At 36.7% G+C, this 20,581-nt stretch overlaps 1 protein-coding gene across 1 annotated transcript; it reads right to left on the bottom strand.

Moving 5' to 3' along the window:
- Nucleotides 1–10,694: 10,694 nt before the first annotated feature.
- LOC113483479 (pulmonary surfactant-associated protein A-like) lies at nucleotides 10,695–16,254 on the bottom strand. Its single transcript, XM_026855022.1, has 4 exons — nucleotides 16,222–16,254; nucleotides 13,414–13,579; nucleotides 11,957–12,031; nucleotides 10,695–11,247 (listed from the first exon to the last, which is right to left on the bottom strand). The coding sequence occupies exons 2-4, from the start codon at nucleotides 13,562–13,564 to the stop codon at nucleotides 10,871–10,873; spliced, it is 603 nt and encodes a 200-aa protein (XP_026710823.1). The 5' UTR covers nucleotides 13,565–13,579; nucleotides 16,222–16,254; the 3' UTR covers nucleotides 10,695–10,870.
- Between the last annotated feature and the right edge of the window lie 4,327 nt (nucleotides 16,255–20,581).

Below are 20,581 nucleotides of genomic sequence, written 5' to 3'. Positions count from 1 at the left end.
TATAACACAGTTGTGTACCATCCAGGAACTGGAATTTGTTTGGAGATAGAGATTCCTTTATCCCCAGGTAAGCATAGGTATTAAAACATTTCACAACATACAGAATAGCACAGTTCTCACCTGGGTTCCTTGGAGTCGCAATAGACTCTCCAGGCTCTTTGCATATTTTCAGTGTGGTATGGAAATAGGCTTTTTTTTTTTTTTTTTTTTCCCATTTGTAGCAAATATCTTTTGTCCAGATGATATAATCTTTTCCAAGTGGAGAACTGCAAGAGGAGTAACTTAACTTTAGATTAAGCCCCAAGGAAATGTAGAGAGAAGAAAACGTGAAATCAAAGATAAAGAAAAAAGACAACTCCCAAGAAAACAGAAGACATGTGAAAAGATGTCAAACAGGCAAAGCACAAGAGGTTGCAGTAGAGAAGGAAATGAGGAATCCTACATTTGTAAAACGTATATTATTTTCTTTGCGACTGTATAAATTCTCTGAGATGGTTTACAGTATACAAGGGTGTATGTCAGACCTTGAGTGAGTAGGATCTTAGATGTGATCTGATTGTGATTGTTTTGGTATGTTTTTAGTGTTTGGTTTATTTGTCTGTTAGCAGCATGAGGTGCCCATGGAGCACTTCTGCATAGGCAGAGATTTTAATCTGATAAATTTCTCTCTTGCAATAATGCTTCAGAGCTGTTACCTAGGTGTCAACCCCACCCAAGATTGAGTTATCACTCTTCTACCTACAAGTGAACAAAATATAAGTGGAATGCAATAAAACTGCATGAAATTCTGCTTGCTTTTTTTAAAATTTTTTTCCCTAAGAAGCCATTTTGTTGCTCATCTTGTTTATGCCCACTAATCCAGCTACAGCAGAAAGACAAGGCAGATAAATTATCTCCTTCAAGTCTGGAAATCTATGTTCTAACTGACAGATGCCTTTCATTTCATTATCAACCAGCAGTAGGAAACACATGAACAAAACCAGTGATTATGTACTTTGTCTTAACAGTTTGAATCTTGGCTTTCAAGATAAAGCAGAGGTAATCATGTGAAATTAATATGAATATTTAAAATGTTTGTTTGACCTGTTTTAATTTACTGCTGTGTTTTAAATAAGGGATCCTTTCACAGGTTGATCTTTGTAAGGATAGGTAGTACTATCCTGGAAACTACCTGCAGAGCAGTGATGTTTATAGAAAACTTGATTTAGCAAACTGACTTACTCTTTACTCTAGAAGTGATGGAGCCAGTTCAGGCAAAACATTGGCACTTGTGCATTAGGTTTAGTTGATTTTTAACTGTGTCTAGGTATTGTTGACAGAATCCTTCAGGCTGTTCAAGGACTTGCTTCCAGCTCCAACCTAACACCTAGCAACAAGTTTCTTGAGCCCTGTGTTATGGAAAATGATATCCTTTTCTCTGTGAGTTGAACCATTGTGTCATTGAGTAGGAGAGATTTAACCATCCTACTTCACATAAGGAATTAATAAAGATCTGTTTCTATCAAGTAGAACCCATATTAGATTACCCACCATAGCAATGAGTTTACAAAGCATAAAAATAGAACACGGCAGTACATCTAGATAAAAATGGAGTTGGTAACTGCATGTACCTGGTATAAATTCTTTATCCCATCTTCAGACAAGTGCACAAAGCCTCCAGGTTTACCTTGAACATCATGGGAGCAGGAAAAAAGCTACTCCTAAAATTTTGTGAAATGAGTGTGGAGACAGGATTATTTAAAGCCAAATGTAATCCAGATTTTTTTTACTCTCCAGTGTAGAATTCTGCATTAAAAAAACAAACAAACAAACAAAAAAACCAAACAAACCAACAATGTTTCAGAATTTTGCTGTCTGGGTTAGAAGTTTTCTGTACCTTAAAAGCTTTGATCCCAGTGACAGGAATGTCATTTATGTATCACAAAATCAACTGGGTTGGAAACGACCTTGAAGATCATCTAGTCCAGCTGTTAGACTGTACTTGCAAAGTTAGGCTATTTCAAATAATTAAAGTATTTTTCCAAAAGACAGTCTGCTGTCCTACAAGAGTCTACAGAGCAAAAAACCAAAACATGCCTTTCAAAGCTCTCTGCTGTATAGCAGATGCCATTATATGCCAGTTCTCCCCTGCAAAAAGCTACAATTTTAGTCTTAATTTTATGTGGGAGCAATAGATGCATATCTGCTTTAGTAAGAGAAAGCCAAGTTAAGATAAACTGGGACAATGCTGTCTTTATCAATTAGCTTAAGAGCAGAACAGTTTTTAACACTTATTCTTCAATATGGCATCCATCTTTTAAAGTATTTTCATCTCAGATGATATCCTGTAAAAGTAGGTGAAAAATTTAATAAAAATGTTGAGATACAAAGAAAAAATATCTAAAATGGAAAGCTTTGTGATACAGTTTAGTAGGATTCAATGTAATTTAAACAGAAACCTATTTAAAGATGTTCAACTTACCTAGAAGTTTTAACATGAAGTAAGAAAGACTCATTAAATGTTCTAATTTATAGGGCATGTAACTTGAGATTCTCCTTGTTACAGAAAATACAGAGCATGTAATATGACATAAATTTGCATATGAATAGAAATTTAATGAACTTTAAATAGAATGATAGGGGGTTTCTTCAAGAAGTAAACATGCTAAAAATGTGAGAAAAATATTTGAGGGTACTTTCTTGATTTCTAGAAAAACTTTCACATGATTGAAAGAAAACCAACTCTTAAGCAGAACAAAGCGATTTCTCAATACATATTGGAAATACCCAATGCTTCCACAGCATGGCTGTGTAAATGTTAAATTGTAAATGTCACTGAAGATAAGCCAAAACAAGTCCACCTGAAATATAATATGCACCAGGAACACCACTGCTGCTTTCAATACAGACTGAAAACTTATCAGTGATAATTACTGAAGTCTTGTAACTAAACAGAATCTCATAATTGTAGCAGCAAAGTCAAAAGACAATGATACATCTGAAGCATATGTAGAGATAAGACCCACAGCAGCACACACTTAAATAACTTTCAAATACTCCAGGGGAAGTTTATATATCATAAATAATAACAGTTTTATCCAACAGAACAATAACCTTTCAGTGAAGGAAAAAGCTGCTCTAAATCACTCCTTTAAGTACAGAGGCCTCAGGACATGGAGTATTGTTGATACGGAAATGTATTGGCATTCCTGATGTAGAGTCCTTTGTCACTGGTGTGCCCACAGAACCTAAATAATTCCTGCAGCATTATTTATTGAGTACCCTGGAAAAGGCACCAGTCTTGTGAAAAACAAATAAGCAGTACCCAGTTGTATGTACCTTGACAGAAGAGAGCCGTTTTAAATTTGTGTGAGTAACCTTTGTTTGAAGTTTCTTGTTACATTTCAAGTTTCTTAGCTTTTGAGTGTTTGAAAATACTTTTAAATTATTTTGGCTGAAGTTTTCTAACTGTTTTATGGAAAAAAGCCCCAAAAAAAACAGAGAACATGAGACAAGCCATTACCTGTGGTTCAGATGAACCCTAAAAAAGGTTACTGACAGGACTTGGGCCTTTGCATCTGTGGTGAGAATAACTGTTAAAGGATTTTACCAGAGTGTGTGTATCTCTAGGCTTGCTTTATTAACAACTCAGAGTTGGGCCATCATCTCAGTGAGTGACAACAGCTGACAAAAAGCGTCTGATATGATTCTTCATAATATGCAAAACAACAGTAATTCATCATCAATTTCAAAAGTCCATTATATTCCACAGCTCCAACTAGTTCTTCTCATCCTGCTCCAGTTCCTCTTCTGACATTGCTGCTCACTGATGCAGTCTTCGATCATCGTGGTTACTTGTTTTCAGTATTGTTCCTAGAGCACCTGTGAATACTGCACTGAAATGTTAGTATGGTTCCTAGAGCACCTGTGCTGTATAAAACAATATCTATTTATTAATATTCCTGCTATTAATAATATCCTAAGAGAAAAGAGATTTCTAAAGCTTACTCCTTTTACAATAACTTTAGCACTTCAACTACATCTGGAAGAAACCACAGGTTAGGCAAATATGAGAAGAGGATGAGGCTTGGCCTCCATTAGGTGGGCTTCACATGCTGACTGATGTCCAGGGAAACCTGAAGTGAGACAGAAGTTTTCTTGTGTGATAGACTCCTGAGAAGAACTGATGTATTTAACAAATTCTAAACTTCTCTTCTTTTGATTTTCATTAATATATTGATAAGTGGAGCAAGCTAAAATAGATATTTTAAAATACTTACATTTCTACTATGCTTGCCTAATAGAATATTCTATATAACAATCATAACTTGTAAACTATTTTCTGATCTTCCTTTGAGCTGCATATTGCAGAAGCCTAGCAAGGTTTAGGGATAGAGATCTGATAAAGAGTAAACAATTTTTGAGTAGTGAGGTAACCTTTCTTCTGTGTTTCCACATCTCTCATTAATAAGTTTTATAATTTCAGTGCTAGGGAAGCAAATGAAGGATATTCTGAGAGTACATTATGTTGCACAAGGTAGGAAGGTAAGTGCAAAACATGCTAAGGACAAAAGTTGGTCAATGCTGCTTTCTTAGCTGCTTCAAGAAATATAGACACTAGGATTGAATTTCAGTTTATAAAAGTGGGTGTGTATTCCTTCCATGAGCCTGTTAGCCTTTCCTTTGTATACTTAACCTCCTGAAAGTTGTTTGTTTGGGTTTTTTTTCACAGTGCTAGTCACACCTTGAAAATTCTTTTCTTATACTCTCAGTTTGTACTTAAATGGCCCCAACCCAACTTATGTTTTTGTTACACTGATTTTGTCCTGTTCTGCTATTGTTTCCATTCTACCTTGCTACCACCTTGTCCTGTGCTTTTTGTATTTCCTTTTCTATTTCAAATCATTGTCAGACTGTCCTCAGCAGCTCCCTTATGCCTGGGAATATCAGGAAGAGCTCAGAGCACACAGGACCTAGGGTCTCCTCAGCAGAGGGCTGAGGCTATTTTTGCTGAACTTTGAAAACAGGAAACAAAGAATTCAGCAAGATATGGACACCTGGGATACCAAACTTCAGCATGGCTTTTTTTTTTTTTTAATTATAAGCAGCATTTTAGAGCAGAAAGTCTTAATTTTACCTGTAGACAGTGTGATCGGTGCTTGTAAATGCTACTGCTCTGAAGTTGTGTGTGAAGGATCCAAGTGGAGCTCACTAGACGCCTCTGACATGTCACTTGGTGTAGCTCATCTGAAAAACATAGAAAGAAATAGTTTTGTGTTTATAACAAATAACAATACAGTATCTCATTTCTTCAATAGCTGTTAGTAGCAAAATAGTATTCTAATGGAGAAGAGGAAAAAAACCCCTCATGTTTATGAACCAGATTAAACTATTATTCCACGTATTCTGCAGTTGTCCTCCATTATCTGCAGAGGAAGGTTAAACTGTTCACTACAGTCTTTACTACCGTAATTACCATTGCTTCAACCTCCTCAAGGGTTAGCATATCCTTGCTCTACAGCTCCTGAGCCTCAAGGTCAGAGAGGGTCAAAGTTTCATTCCAGATTTCACCTGGTTTATCATCCTTGAGCCAAATTCTGCCAAACCGTGGTTTCCTAACAGGCACTTAAAATCAAATCCGAGTCCCCTTATTATTTTTAAAGGTGCTACTCAAATTTCCAAGCATCCTGTTTTGACTGTGCTTTAAACCCAGGTGTGTTTGTATAACTGTAGGTCAATGTGATTTTGTAACAATATGTTTAAACTTCTGATAATGAAAATCACTTTCAATTTGACACTCTTTGAGGTGCAAACATGTCGGTTATACCATTACACAATACTCCTAAGAACATTGTTTTCCTCTGGTTCATAAGAGTTGTAATAGGGCCATTTGTCTTTCTTCCACTTCTCAGTGTGGTAATAAATTTCCTGGTGGCAAATATTTCTTCTATTTGCACTTGTTCTTCTAAAGAAAAGTTGAAAGTAAACGTAAAATGTATGATTAATCTTCATCCTACTTTGTATTTGCGGCACTGCTAGGATGTTGTGGCAGCAAGTACTGGTATTTTTCCACCATATATGTTCTTTCCTCTGGAAAACAACAGAGGAATAATGTAATTATTCTTTAAATTTGGCTTCAAAAATTAAAAAAAAAAAAAAAAAGGTTAAATAAAGGAGGCACTGTTCATAATTTATGAAAGATAAGGTAGCCCTGTCAGTTACTACATTCACATAAGATTGAATTTGTACTCAGTTTCCCAAGAACCATGGGGCTTGGGGTTTTTTAAATCAAAATTCTACAAAAATCAGGAAGCTGCAGAAAAATACTTATTTGCTGTAACTGAAGGTCAACTTCTTTACATGTGATAGGTATTGATGGGAGTAGGGGAGAGGTTTTTGAGTGCTCAAAATTGCTACTAGTATTTCTAAACTAAAGCATCTAATTAAATTATACAATTATAACAGAGGATATCACTCTAGACCAGAGAGAATTCTCTCTTAAATCAATATCCGTCATTTTTATGGCCAGACAAAACTCTGTTAAATATGCTTGCAATAACAACTGTATTACATTTCTCTTATGTGATACACAATCCATTTGCTTCAGAAGGGACTCAATTTTTGTGACCTTTTACCTTGTACTAAGGTCTTAATTTTCAATCTAAGGTCTTAATTTTCAATCTAATTTTATAACATTTGAGAAGCAAATAAGTTATTTTCTGAATTAAAGATCTTACTGTTAGGTTTCTTTTCTGTAGCAAATGATTATAAATCAAGGAAAAAAAAAAAAAAAACTAACCAGAATTTTTCCTGGTCTGGTCATTATGCACCAGGGATTATTTTTGCTCATTGTATTTTTAAGGAAATACTTTATCAAAATTATTTATCATACAACAACAGAGCAGAGAAACAATTTATTTTTGTGTTTTAAACAGTATTTAAGGCTTGAAATTGATCGGGTTATACCTGCACAAGAAAAGCCATCTAGAAGAACAAAATAACAATTTCTGGATACTTTTCTGTTCCTCTGTGGAACTGCAAAGAATACTCAAGTAACATTCTACTGAGTGTGTATCTTCACCAGGATTTTAATTACCACATATGAATTCCATGAGATACAAATACATTCCAAGCCTCTCTGTAAAATATTGCTTTTACTAGGGAATTTTATTTATTCCACATATGATGGTTGACACTGGACTTTTTTTTTTTTTTTTCTATTAAGTTCATCAAAGTTAGGAGATAAAAGTCCATGCAAAAGAATGTGGACACAGTTTTTCTAATAAAGGAGGCAGGAAACTGGCAGTCCTCCCCTTGATATCTTCAGTTTTGTATATGAGGCATAGTCAAGGCTGTGGACACACAGCAAGGAGGGCTGCTTCAGAATGGTGTAAGGGGAAGACTAGAGCATGGCAAGAGAAGAGTTGAATACGAGTTATATGAAGATATTTTATAGAAATAACTGAGGAGTTTCATTCAGTTACCTGAAATGTTACATATCTTAGTGTGAACCATAGAGGGGAAAGTGCTGTCTAGCTGTTCTTTGACTGGATCAGAGGAGTTTTTCTTTTTAAGCATCATGTATGTGTTTGATTTGGGTTTTTTTCCTAATAGTAATGGCTTAAGCAGAAAGAAATTTGACTCTGACACCTAGTTAAGAAGTTTTGTTTATTGATGTATTAACTAAAAAAAAAAAAAAAAAAAAAATCTGGATTAAAAGCATCCAAGCATCTTGAAGTCTAAATCTGTTTAGAGATATGTGATATATTGTATTAAGCCATTTGTTAAAATCCTTAATGTGTAAAATGTTACAAGAGTTTTTAATAGTAATTTTGTAAACACAAAGGTGGTAGAAATAAATTGCTGATTAACTAAAGGAATAGGATACTCCAAACCTAGTTGGGGATCTATGTAACTGAATGTGAATTTGGTTCAGATAAAAAAAGATCATGTTTTCAGAGTGATTTTGTGTGTGTGTGTGTGTCTTTCTCCAACATGATGCCTTCTTATGCCAGGTAATCATCTTCTAACAAAGAATCAGCTGAAAGACTCAAAAATTGCTAACAAGGTTTACTCATTAAAGTACTAATAATTAAAATGCAAGAGGTAGAGGTAGTTTTAAGTAAACCTTCAACTCTATAAGATTTAGTGTAGCTGGTAAGAGTTAAGCCTAGGAAAACTAAAAGGTATTTAAGTTTAGCCTTATCTTAAAGTAACCTGATGATCAGAATTTTTGTCATGGTATGATCCTTCCCATTTGAAATTTTTGGCCAAAATGGTATCATGGTCATAGGTTTCAAAGGAAGCTATTTTGCTTCACACTTTAAAATCTGTCCAAGATGGTTCTGGGTGTACTTTTCCTATTTCAAAGTCCTTGTCCACTCTCAGATCAGCTGGTGTGCTGTATGCAATACTGGACATGAATCCTCCACTGCCAAAAGTATCCCCTTATTTCCTGCGTCTGACGATGTTAAAGATTTTCTACTTGATAGGGCTTGAAATGACCATATGTATAGATCCCATCCCTTCCTCCGTACAGGCTAAGGAGGACGGGCAATACTGCCCAGAGTCAAGTTCAAGTTCCTATGGCCTCCCTGCACAGAGGCAAATGTGGGGGAAGAGGAGAAGATGAATTAAATGTGGTTATGAATGTATTTTAACCCCGGTGCTGAAAATGGTAATGGGTGAGCTCAGGTCTTCCTCACTACAAGGTAAGTTTGTGAGAATTTGCTACTTGGGGTACTTTATTGAGCTCCCACTACTCACCAGCTACCCAAACTGAGTAGCCATGAAAATATTTAGTGAAAAGATGCTTCCTGATCCTAGTGGATTTGAGTCATGGTCTGACTGTGTGGTTGTGTGGCATGACATCAGCAGAGTAGCAGTTTGTGTTTGAACTGATTGAACTTCCAATATTGCCCAAGGCCCCAAAATATTATGTTGTGGTTCAGTGGTTTGGGAGAAGGCAGGTGGCCTTGTATCACTGCAATGGTCATAGTTTTATGAGGGAAGGTGATGTTTGAGTAACAAAAGGCAATCTTTAGTATTTTATACACAGATTTCTCTGTCTAGATGGATCTAAAGCAATGTTAATCATAGTGTCTTGTAGAGTAGCTTCTGAAACTAAGAAAATTAATTGTAACTGGTACTGTTGGTATTTTGTTTTATAAAAAGTTAAATAGGGATGCTGAATGGATCAGTGAAATGCTTCAGTGTGACAGAATACAAGCCCTATAATGCAGAGGCATACAAAACCTGAGACCATAATTGCTCCAGTGAACAGTGAAGTCAACCTCTGTGCATCTCTTTTAAGGCAGAAACTAATAAATAGAATCACAGAATCATCTGGGTTGGAAAGGACCCTGGAGATCATCTAGTCCAACTGTTCGCCTAGCACAGTTCCCACCTACAGCATATCCTTAAGCTCCAAATCGACCCTACTCTTGAACACCTCCAGGGATGGGGACTCCACCACCTCCTTGGGCAGCCCATTCCAATGCCTAACAAGCCATTCTGTAAAGATATGCTTCCTAATATCTAGTCTAAACTTTCCCTGGTGCAACTTGAGGCCATTCCCTCCTGTCCTGTTGCTTTCTACTAGGTTAAAGAGGCTCAAACCCAGCTCTCTGCAGTTTCCTTTCAGGTAGCTGTAGAGGGCGATGAGGTCTCCCCTCAGCCTCCTCTTCTCCAGACTAAACAATCCCAGTTCCCACAGCTGCTCCTCATAGGACATGTGTTCCAGACCCTTCACCAGCTTTGTTGCCCTTCTCTGGACATGTTCAAGTAACGCTATGTCCTTTTTGTAGTGAGGGGCCCAAAACTGAACACAGTCATCAAGGTGCGGCCTCACCAGCGCCAAGTACAGGGGTAAGATCCCTTCCCTGTCCCTGCTGGCCACGCTATTGCTGACACAAGCCAGTATGCCATTGGCCTTCTTGGCTATGTGGGCACACTGCTGGCTCCTGTTCAGCCGGCTGTCAATCAACACCCCCAGGTCCCTCTTTGACTGGCAGCTTTCCAGCCACTCCTCCCCAAGCCTGTAGCACTGCTGGGGGTTGTTGTGGCCCAAGACCAGCACCCAGCATTTGGCCTTATTGAAACTCCTCCAGTTGGCCTCAGCCCATGGCTCCAGCCTGTCCAGGTCTCTCTGCAGAGCCTCCCTACCCTCGAGCAGATCAACACTCCCACCCAACTTGGTGTCATCTGCAAACTGACTGAGGGTGCACTCAGTCCCGTCGTCTAGATCATCAATAAAGATGTTAAACAGGAGTGGCCCCAAAACTGAGCCCTTGGGCACACCACTCATGACCAGCTGCCAACTGGATTTAACTCCGTTCACCACAACTATCTGGGCCTGGTCGTCCAGCCAGTTTTTTACCCAGCAAAGTGTGCGATTGTCCAAATCTCGAGCAGCCATTTTCTCCAGGAGAATGCTGTGGGAAACGGTGTCAAAAGCCTTGCTAAAGTCAAGGTAAATCACATCCACAGCCTTTCCTTCATCCAATAAGCATAGTTCGAAATAGTTGGAAATGCTTCCACTATGAAGCCATGGGCAGTTTTAACTTCAGCCTTTTCCAATATGCCAAGTCAAACCTTGGAATTTTCTTCTAATCTTCATAAAGGTACAGTGCACAGAGACAGTGTGCCATAAAAAATGAATGCTGAGCTATTTCCAACCCTCCAAAAGAGACAAACACAGCAGATGAGGTACATTTTAATTAAGTTAATCACCTACCACATTTGGCATTTTCTTAAGGAAAAAAAAACCCAAACCACAACATAATATGATTAATTTTAGATTTTCTGACATAGAATAATCACAGAAATTGCCTGAACCTGAGACAGGATATGTCATTGTTTCCATAATTTGAGGGGGCTGAAAGGCCATTCTTTAAAATTCACAGATCGTGAGGCGATACAGGTTGCATCTTCTGTCATTCCAGGTCCCATCAGTGTACATCTCCACACATTTTTCTGACCCTTTTCCATTGGGCTCATGTGGGTGCCACTTAGTATAATTCAGAGGTATGCCATTCATATACATAAATTGACCTGAAGTCTCACTCTCTTTAATGCCCAAGTAAGCATATCGGTTATATTGTTTCACAATACCCAGAACTGCTTTATTCTCCTCCTCGTTTGTGGGAGTTGCAAGAGTTCCTCCAGCCTCCTCACAGGATTCTAGTGCAGATGGAAAATCTACTTCCTTTCCATTACTGGCAAGTATTTTCTCTCCTACTTCTATTATTTTCCCATTCAAAGCAAGCACTAAAACATGAACAGAAAAAAACCTAGTTAGCTTTTTTAATTTCCTATAGCATACTGATGAGAAAGCAAAGAAAGAGAAGTCAAGAGATGAAGAGAAAATTAGAGGTGGTAAGAAGAATAGAGGGCAAGAATGTGAGCGAAGCATGAAGAGAAATAAAGATCTTCAAATTTTACCAAATCGCTAGTCATTCACTAAATATATTGTTATCTTGCTTCTGACAACCTGTCATTGTCTTCTCCAAGACAAGAATGCCCCACTAACATCTGCTACATACAGATCTATTATATTGTGAGTACTCTCTAAAGAGGATGAATTTGCTTCAAATTTGAGCAAGTGAAACAAATTATAATTTTTGTGAATTCCTTCTCAGTACAAAACAATTTACCACCTTTAACATTCTGATAGATAAAAATGCTAGCATCGCGGCACAAGGCTGGGAAGTTCCCATGAATCCATGTGGAACATGCAACAGCTGGAATATTTTTTAATAATTTGAATAAATATACATTAGTGTTCCTAAGAAAAATCTGCTTCTTCAGGGAAAATGAGTCCCGATCTCCCCTGCTTTGGATGAGAAAATTGAGTTTTGGGATGCAGTACCATTTCCAAGCATGATTTCTTTCATGCAAGTCATGATTCTATAATGAATTTTACCTATTGCACTTCAAACTGATTGTGAGCTTAAAAAGTAAAAATGGGAAAAATTACCGCCTTCAAGTCTGGAAAGTCGACGTTTCAAATCTAAAATGTTGCAGACTTCAGTGTACAGAGAACCAGGTAGACCTACACAGAGAAAAATAGAAGTTATACAAAAGCAAAACTAGGCTCTACTGGTAAGAACAATTTCTTGGATAAAAAAAAAAAAATCCAAAACTAACTAGCACACAATTTTTTTTTTTAATCATCATCTGGCATGAAATAAATATTTCCTCAGTATTTTTTCACACTGTTGTTAAGCTATATCACAATAAACAAACAGAAACCTCCAACCCTCTAAAATGCTGATCATAGGTTGAAGACTTATGGTTGTCATGTCTTTGGCTTTGCCAAAGAGAATTTATTTCTTTCTAATAATCATTAGTGAGATTTGGGGGCAGGAACCATACTATTTTCTTTTTAATCTGCTGGATGGATTGTTTTATAGTGGAATCTTATTTTAGTGGAAACCATGAATACTGTTATAGTTGTGTGAAGTACAGGCCATCCAACACTGCTTACTAAAGATGGGAAATCACTGTAAAGGTAGATACTTTTTTTTCATACAAATTTCCATGGATAACAAGGGTCCTACATGTAGAATGAAGTTACTAGTGTGCTCTCATGATCATATTTCCGAAGCACAAAATACTACTGCATCTCTCTGAGTTGCAGTGTTACAACTCTTACTGCACTTCCCAGTCAGTAATAAACAACATCTTTGACCTAATAGAGAGAGTCCACTTGACTGACAGAACACTACATGGACATCATCCTTTTTCACATGGTAGTCCAATATCCCTTTTTTCTCCTTTCTCACCTTGTGGCCAAGAAAGAGAAGCATATTTTTCTTTCCAGTTGATGCATTTTCTGGGAACTTCAGGATGAAATAGATCTTAAACTCAAACTGAAATGTGTGGCATCTAAGAATAATTTTGATAGCACTTTAGCCTTAGTAATGGACCTGGAGAAAGCATTTCTACATAGAAAGAAAATTGCACAGTGCAAAATGTGTTCTTTTGCACATAGCATCTTTGCATACTAGAGAGGAGACATGCCAGAAGCCTTTTAATTACACTTGTAAATACCAGAATATTTCTTCATACTTTTAGGAAAAAAAAAAAAAAAGAAAAAAAAAAAGAACTTCTGCTGTTAAAGAAGCAATTGCCTTTGCAAGGTTAATGAAAAAGCACTACAAACATATATATTTCTATATATTATATTTATATGTTTAAGTATTGATAACCTGTTCATTTCTGCTCTTCTCTCAGAAGAGAGAAGGGGCCTATCTTTTAGAAAAAAAAAAACCAAACCAAAAAAACCCAAGCCAAAAACATTTCCTCTGTTCAGTTTTCCCTCTGGTTTAATGGAGCTGCTTCCTTAAGGGAACATATCCTTCTGAGTTAACTGGTTTTATTCATCCATCCTTCATGACAAGGATTTTTTGCAAAAAAGGGATGTTTACTTACCTGATAGATGTGACTGTCCTTTCAGACCATCTCTTGTAGGCAGTCCAGGGATACCAAACAGACCAGGAATTCCTGGGCATTTACACAATGCATCACAAGTCACTAGCAAAGCAGCTACTGCTGTGAGCATGTAGGACATGTAAGAGAACATGATTGCTCAGGCCAGCTGTAAAAAACCCCACATATTTGTTAGGCAATGATTCTGTAAGAAGGTGTAGGCAGTGGCTTGAACACTTTTTTCTTTCTTTTTTTTTTTTTTTTTTTTCTTTCCCATTTGTCCCTTCTTGAAATTTACAATCTTTCCTTGTTTAAATAAAGTCTATATTTTAGGTATAAGAGATTTTCCAGATCTCTTTTGCTGCTTTTGCATAGCTTATAGACAAAACTCTTTCTAGACTGATACAGACTGGTATGCTCACTACAAAATGACAGCTACGCATTTAGGAGTAGTGAAGACAAATCATCCTTTTTTCTATCACTGACTAGTTGTTGGATTAATCCTTGAGAAATTATGGGCTTAGATGTAACTGATCGCACTTAAGCCATTAGTTGTCTGTAAGGGCTGTAATCACTCAATGAAACATAGATGCCTGTGTTATCAACCTGAAAGGCACCATCTGCTACAATGGTTGTTGTGGTGCTTTGGAGTTAGTTAGCAATCTCTTTAAGCACAGTAGTATTTAAGCACATTTATTTGAAATAAGACAACTGATAGAGTGTTTTACACATTGGCAAAATTTTATAGCTCTATTGGCATTCCTATCTTATCTTGAACAAAATTCCACAAGCTTGAAAATGTCAGAGTTAGTCTTGTAGAAAATGCATTTTTGCTGGTTGGAAATAGGCCTATGCATCTTATTTTATCCTTTCAACTATAACATTAAGTAAGATTATAATCTCAGTGACAAGATATTATGACTAAAAAGCATTCTAAACTATAGCTCATGGGCTTACAATGCAGCTAGTGGGTATGCAGCATTAGTAATGCTGTGTGGTTATAAAACTTGAACTGATGGACTATGAGACACTATGGCATGGACACATACAGTTATTGGCATCATTCAATTAAAATAATAATATAGAGAAAGAAAGGTTCAGGGTGCCAGAATGGGTATACCTTTCTAAGTGAGATGACCCTGATGGGTTGACTCTCATGCAAAACATATAACTCAATACCCATGACTTTTCTTCTGGCATGAATTAGAAAGGATCATGAACGACACTCTCCTAAAAACTTCCATCCTTAAAAAAAGTCAGAATTGACAAGATCATTTTAATTGACACATAATATGTTCTAAATCCAGCTCCTCTTAAAGTTGAAAATGAAATCTTGGTTGGCTTGAATGCTGAAAGATTATTAACACCTGAGTTCATCAGTTAAAACAAGGTGTTTGTTTCAAAGCATATATGCCAAGCAGAATAAAATAATCAGGTTATTATTATTACCATTTATTAAATGGATACACTGAAACTAAAAAAAGTATTAATTACATCTTCCAGACCAATTCTTATCATAAAAGGATTTTGACACTATTCTAAATCTGCATCAATACCAACTATTTTAAAAGGCAGAGTTCACTTGTTTTTCTAGAGGAATGTCTCAACAAAATCAGTTCAGTGGGACATAGCCTGGAACATAAGAATATTCAGTTATATCATGAATTTCAGTGTTTTGCTACATATAGGCTATGTTTAATTTATAGCAGTATCTATTCCTCATGGTCAAAAATTTCCACTTCAACAGCTGGAAATTTTATATCCACTTAAGAAGAAACGTGCTGTATTAAAAGTGGTGTCAAGGTTCATGTGTTTAATCTGAAGCGTCCCAAGTTTTTTATCATATACTGTATTGAAGGCTAGTGGACACCTCTGACTGCTGATCAATGACTCAGAGAGCTGATTATTAAAGTCCCTAACAGAATCCTACCGTAGGTGGCTAGGAATACTTACATCCCTGAGATAACGAAATGCAATTGCAACAGGTACTCTTCATCTGGAGCTGATCATTCAGGGAGTTACATTTGAATGGACCACTGCATCCAGCTCATAATTGGATTATGATGCAGAGTCAGAGTCCTGATCAGTTGTATAGCAAAATGGAAAAAAAAAGCTCTTCAGTTTTAATCCAGTTTTAATGATTGTCATCAGTCATTACAATCTGATGTCCTTCAGGCATCTCCTCATCTACTAAAATTACTAGTATAAGCAAAGTAAAAAAATACTAATAATGGAAAATTTAATTTTAGAATGTAAATATGACCACAGAAATGAAAAGGAACAGGTTTGCCTTCTAGCTGAAGTTCCTTGTGATTTATTGAAAGGAAATTCAACTTACCCTTTTGCTTCAAAGTGAAATGAAAGAGTGGTTTGCACAACTCCCCTTTATATAGTGTTGTGTTTGTTAAATGACACTGCTGAAGTGGAGGCTGGATAATGAGGCTATGAACAAGCCTTCTGAGTTTTGCTTACACACGTGTTATGCAAATACTGAGAACAATTTTGATTTTTTTTTTTTTTTTTAATAAGAACAGAAAGCCAAAGATGGAGAAAAAACAGTCTAGAACTAATAGGTAACTCCATATTTGTAAACACATACAAAATGTATAAACTGTAAAGAAACTGTTAGTGATTCTAAGTGATAATGTAACAATTTTTTCCTGTTCTAAAAAAGCAAAAATGGCATATGAATACTTGTGGCCGGGAAGCTGCTCTTGTTAATTTGGGAAGCACATTACCTTCCAGATAGAGTCTGACCTGATAATCAGCATTCTAAACTTTGTTTTCTGTCTCAGTATCTGGTGTACTTACCTTAATACCATTTTCTAGCTGTGTGTATGCTCAGTGTTTCTGTGAGCATCTTGGCCAGAGATGGATCCTGGAAAAATCTGTATACATGCACAAAATTCTCAAATGGACAACATTTTCAAGTAAAAAAGAAACCAGAAGCTTTGGTCCTCAGGTTTCCCAGCAGTAAAGATCAGGATCTCATAACTTCCTTCTGGTTCTGATGCCTTCTACTATAAGGACATTTATATTTAATCCTAGCTGAGATTTGTTTTATGAACCTCAGCAAGCCAACACATCAGTCCCTCACCTGTAAGATAGAAATACCTCTGCTTCACATTTTTTCTCTATTTTCCCCATTTACACTGTGGTCTCTTAAGGACAGAACAGTTTCTACTTCTTGTTTGCATTTTACTAAAACTACTTAAGTTTTGGCATGAACTCTAACTATAGTGTCTTTCTACCCATCAGAATTCACAGCTGCAAGCTAACATCTTTAGGCTCCTTGTTCAACAAAGAGAGATGTCTGATATCAACTGTCTGATCTAGCTAAGACAAAATACCGAAGGAGGAGATATGTTTAGCATCCCCTTTAGAATTAATTTAGTCACTTAAATCCACTTCCATTCACATCTGTGAGCCTTGTGCTGCCATTAAAAGTGCTCAGTATGGTCTGTCCTCCCTCTCAAAAAAAAAAAAAAAAAAAAAAAAAGAAAAAAAAAAAGGAAAAAGTAAACTGGGGAGATATCAGTGTCCTTTTTAGCAAATGATCAATTAACACTCGCAAACGTATGTTATAAACAATCTGTCTTCAAATCCTTCCTCTACCTAATATGCAGCAAAGCTGTGAATGCAAGGTTAGTAATTTTACAAAACCTCTAATCCCACCAATTGAAACTATTTTTTGTAGTCTAAATGAAGTAGATTAAGAGAACTGTTATTAAGCATGTAAAATGTGGATTAGGTAAAACCAGTAGGTAAAATACCTTGTTTCTGAGTCCTGCTGCAGTTTGAGAATAGCAGATACCAGGCAATTCAGCACAATCCAGACACAGGTAATTCTGTTTTTAAATAGCAGCAGACCTCTGAGGTACCGACAGCTCTAAGAAAGTTCTGCAATTGCAAGATAAGATGAAATTTAATGGATGCAGAGTTTGGGAAATAGTATTTTAAATTATTAGGTGCCCAAGTTCTTGGAAAACTAATTTATCAGAACACAAATCTCATACAGATCCAGTTTCTATGCAACTCTGCAACAACTGTAATAGTTAATACTGTTCTGTGGTATCACTGCCTATATACACATGCTCCTCATGCATATATACGTAACTTTAATGGATGAGCAACATGATAAATCATTGCAGATCTGTACTATTTCTTCCACCTAACACACTTCACACTTACAAAGAAAAAAAAAAAAAAAAGAATTGGAAATCTTATTCAGGAAATCAGTAAAGTCCCACAACTTACTATCTCAATGCATTCAGGAAACTGTGGCATTAGGAAAACACTGCTTATAATGGCTTAAAATGTAGAAAAACTTTATAAATTATTATCTTTTACCAAAACTTTCAAAGAAGCATACATTTTATAACAGTTCTTCTCCCATGATTCAGATTACACTTAATGGAAACTGTTAAGAAATCTAAAACATAATCCAGCATGAGAGATTACTTTGTCATTAGATTTACTCTCCTTAGTTGTGTGGCAGAGAATTAGGGAAAACGAATAGAACAAGGAAGAAAGAAAGTAAATATTTTTTTCTGCAACCTGGCACTAATATTTTGAAATTTATAGGTAAACCTATGTGGTAATGGCTGAAGATCTTTAGTTGGGTAACACCCTGTGGTGGTTTAAGCCCTGCCGGGACTGGAGACCACGTTGCCATTGCCCCTCCCCCACCCGCAGCCTGTCAGGCTGGAAGTGAGGCACAAACCCCGGGTTAAAATAAGAAGAAATTTAATACAACAGTGTGATAAACAATCTGACCAACAACAGGAGCAATGATGACAACAATAAACAACAATAACAGTGAACAAGACAAAAGACATACAGAGAAATACCGCAATGGTTACAGACAGCGCATTTACGATTCTCCCCATCACCAAAACCACAAAGGAAAAAGTTCCTGCGTTCCCACGCCCGGACCTGACCTCAGCATGGTATGAATAACTTGACTGGAGATCCCTTCCCCCTTCTCTGCTGGGGAAACTTAACCCTATCCTAGCTGAACCAGGACACACCCACAGAACCCAGCCAAGGAACTCTAATGGTTTCAGTGGGCCCCAGATACTGCAGCCTTTTTCTGTCATTAAGTAGAACAATCAGATTCATTCTGATGCCCCCTAATGCATTAAATATGCTGTGCTGTTAACGCCAGCAATTTAAATCCAAACCTGACAATGGTCTGCTCAAGTATTAACAAAGGAGAACTTGGAAAAAAAAAATAAATCTGCTTTTCAAAGATGCTGCATACCTAGAAAGACTGCTGGTTTATATAGCAGCCACACACACTACCCTCAAAACAGTAATCGGAAAACTAGTAACTGCCAAGGTGGTTTCAAAACCAGAACCAATGTTATGTAGCCATCAAACCTCCAATTTTCAGAAAACTTGAACTCCAGATTTTGCTCAGCACAGTTTTGAAATGAATGCATTACTAAATACCTTATCATAGCCCTATCTCCATAAAGCTATGTCACAAGCTTTCACATAAAATGGAGTGCTGTACAGCCATATTAGTTTATTTTAGAAATCTATGAGACATTAATCTTAAATGTGTCTCTGTGCTGTAAGTTCCTTGTATCAGGTCTCTGAGCTTGTCCTTGGTACAGCATCTGTGCGGGAAGGAGGTGAAGGTGTGGTCAATTCTCCATCTATACCTTGCTCTAAACACATTCATGTTTTGTATTCGTCTAGTATTTCCACTGTAATCTATTTTCTCTGCTGCTACAGATCTTAAAATCATCCAGACTTAGGTGCCTATAGTCAGTTTTAAGACAACTCATTGGCATCAGCTTAAGCCCTCATCAAAAATATAGGGAACTAAACATATGTCACCTATTAAGTAATGAAACAATCCAGTGAGTAAAGTGCTGCCTCATCTCCACTGGTGGCTTAATTTTACTGAGACAAATCTAAACAATAAATATGGAATGGCCAACAGTCTTCCTGCCTTTGGAAAATAAGAAACACTGATAAAATCATTTTTATGCTACTTTACAATATACTGATGCAGGAACAGGATGAAAAATGCAGAGAGTATGGTATCTTACTACACTACTAATACTGAAAGAATGCAAGTTCTGCTGTGGGTAGGTCTTAAAATTTGTATTATTGCTGCGTGTAATCTAGACTTATTTCACTTTTAACTTGAGGATAAGCATCTTACAGGAAGAATGCATTGCTGATGAGACATATTTGTATTTGTGAACAAATGCATTACCAGTGACATGCTGCTAGCTTAATACACTGTTATTTTGGGAAATGGATCTCAGGGCAGAGATTTCTAGGTTTAAGCATAAGCAGGTGGATGGAGGAGAAGTAGGAATCATGAACATAGATGATGACATTCGGAAAGAGAGCACAGCAGAGACAGGGAACAGAGCTTGGAGTAACAGATTTTAAAGAGCTGGCTCCACCAGACTGTACTGAACAGCCCTTGCATAGCATTGTTCTTGCAAAGTACAAAAAATGTAAGCTTAAGACAAAAAAAGGGAAAAAAAAAAAAGCCTTCAAGCAACTAAATTTTTAAACCCCACATCCATTTCAATCTATTTTCCATTCTAGGAAAAGCTAATTCAAACTATACTGTCAAGAAAAGGGGTGACCAGGTTTTTCAGGCCTTTTGTTAAAAAAACAGTCATGGTTCTTTCCTGCCAAAAATTTACAACCTTGTAACTATGTTAACAGAAGAATTAGTTGTCCTTTGTTTTCAGATTATATCTGCTGCATCCTTCTTTCTTATATACTTGAAGCAACTGATTTAAACTACAGATTCATTGTCAGCATACTGTTGAACATCAGCAAAATGGCCTCTTGGATTATATGAAAAGGCAAGTTGATAGACAAGTCATTTTGACTGAACCATTATTTCTATGCCTTGGGGGGGAAAAAAAAAAAAAAGAGAGAGAGAATCAACTAGAACACAATAAAATAAAGGCAGCAAACAGCTCCTGCTTTAACATAACATGACAGAGTTTTAGACACAGCCTTGTTGCTTCAGGCAGGACAAGTACTCTCCCCTTCTCATTTCCCATATTGTCTCTCGAGATTTAGTAAACATTTACCCTACTCTAAATCAGCTTCTGTCTTATTCTTTCAGAAACAAACAGAAGCCCACAAATAATCTCATTCTAACTTCAGAACCTAATAATGATTTCCA

This window comes from Athene cunicularia (assembly GCF_003259725.1).
Source record: "Athene cunicularia isolate RWA chromosome 9 unlocalized genomic scaffold, athCun1 chr9_part1, whole genome shotgun sequence".
In the NCBI taxonomy this organism is placed as follows: domain Eukaryota; kingdom Metazoa; phylum Chordata; class Aves; order Strigiformes; family Strigidae; genus Athene; species Athene cunicularia.
This window is presented reverse-complemented; position numbering and strand designations above follow the sequence as displayed.

Bases quoted from the DNA above. Each gene is read 5' to 3' on its own strand.
- LOC113483479 (XM_026855022.1), bottom strand. From the start codon at position 13,564: ATGTTCTCTTACATGTCCTACATGCTCACAGCAGTAGCTGCTTTGCTA. The intron at 12,032-13,413 runs GTAAGTAAACAT...TTCTCTGTGTAG, and splicing joins AGGACAGTCACATCTATCAG to GTCTACCTGGTTCTCTGTAC. The intron at 11,248-11,956 runs GTAATTTTTCCC...TTCATGTTTTAG, and splicing joins ACTTTCCAGACTTGAAGGCG to TGCTTGCTTTGAATGGGAAA.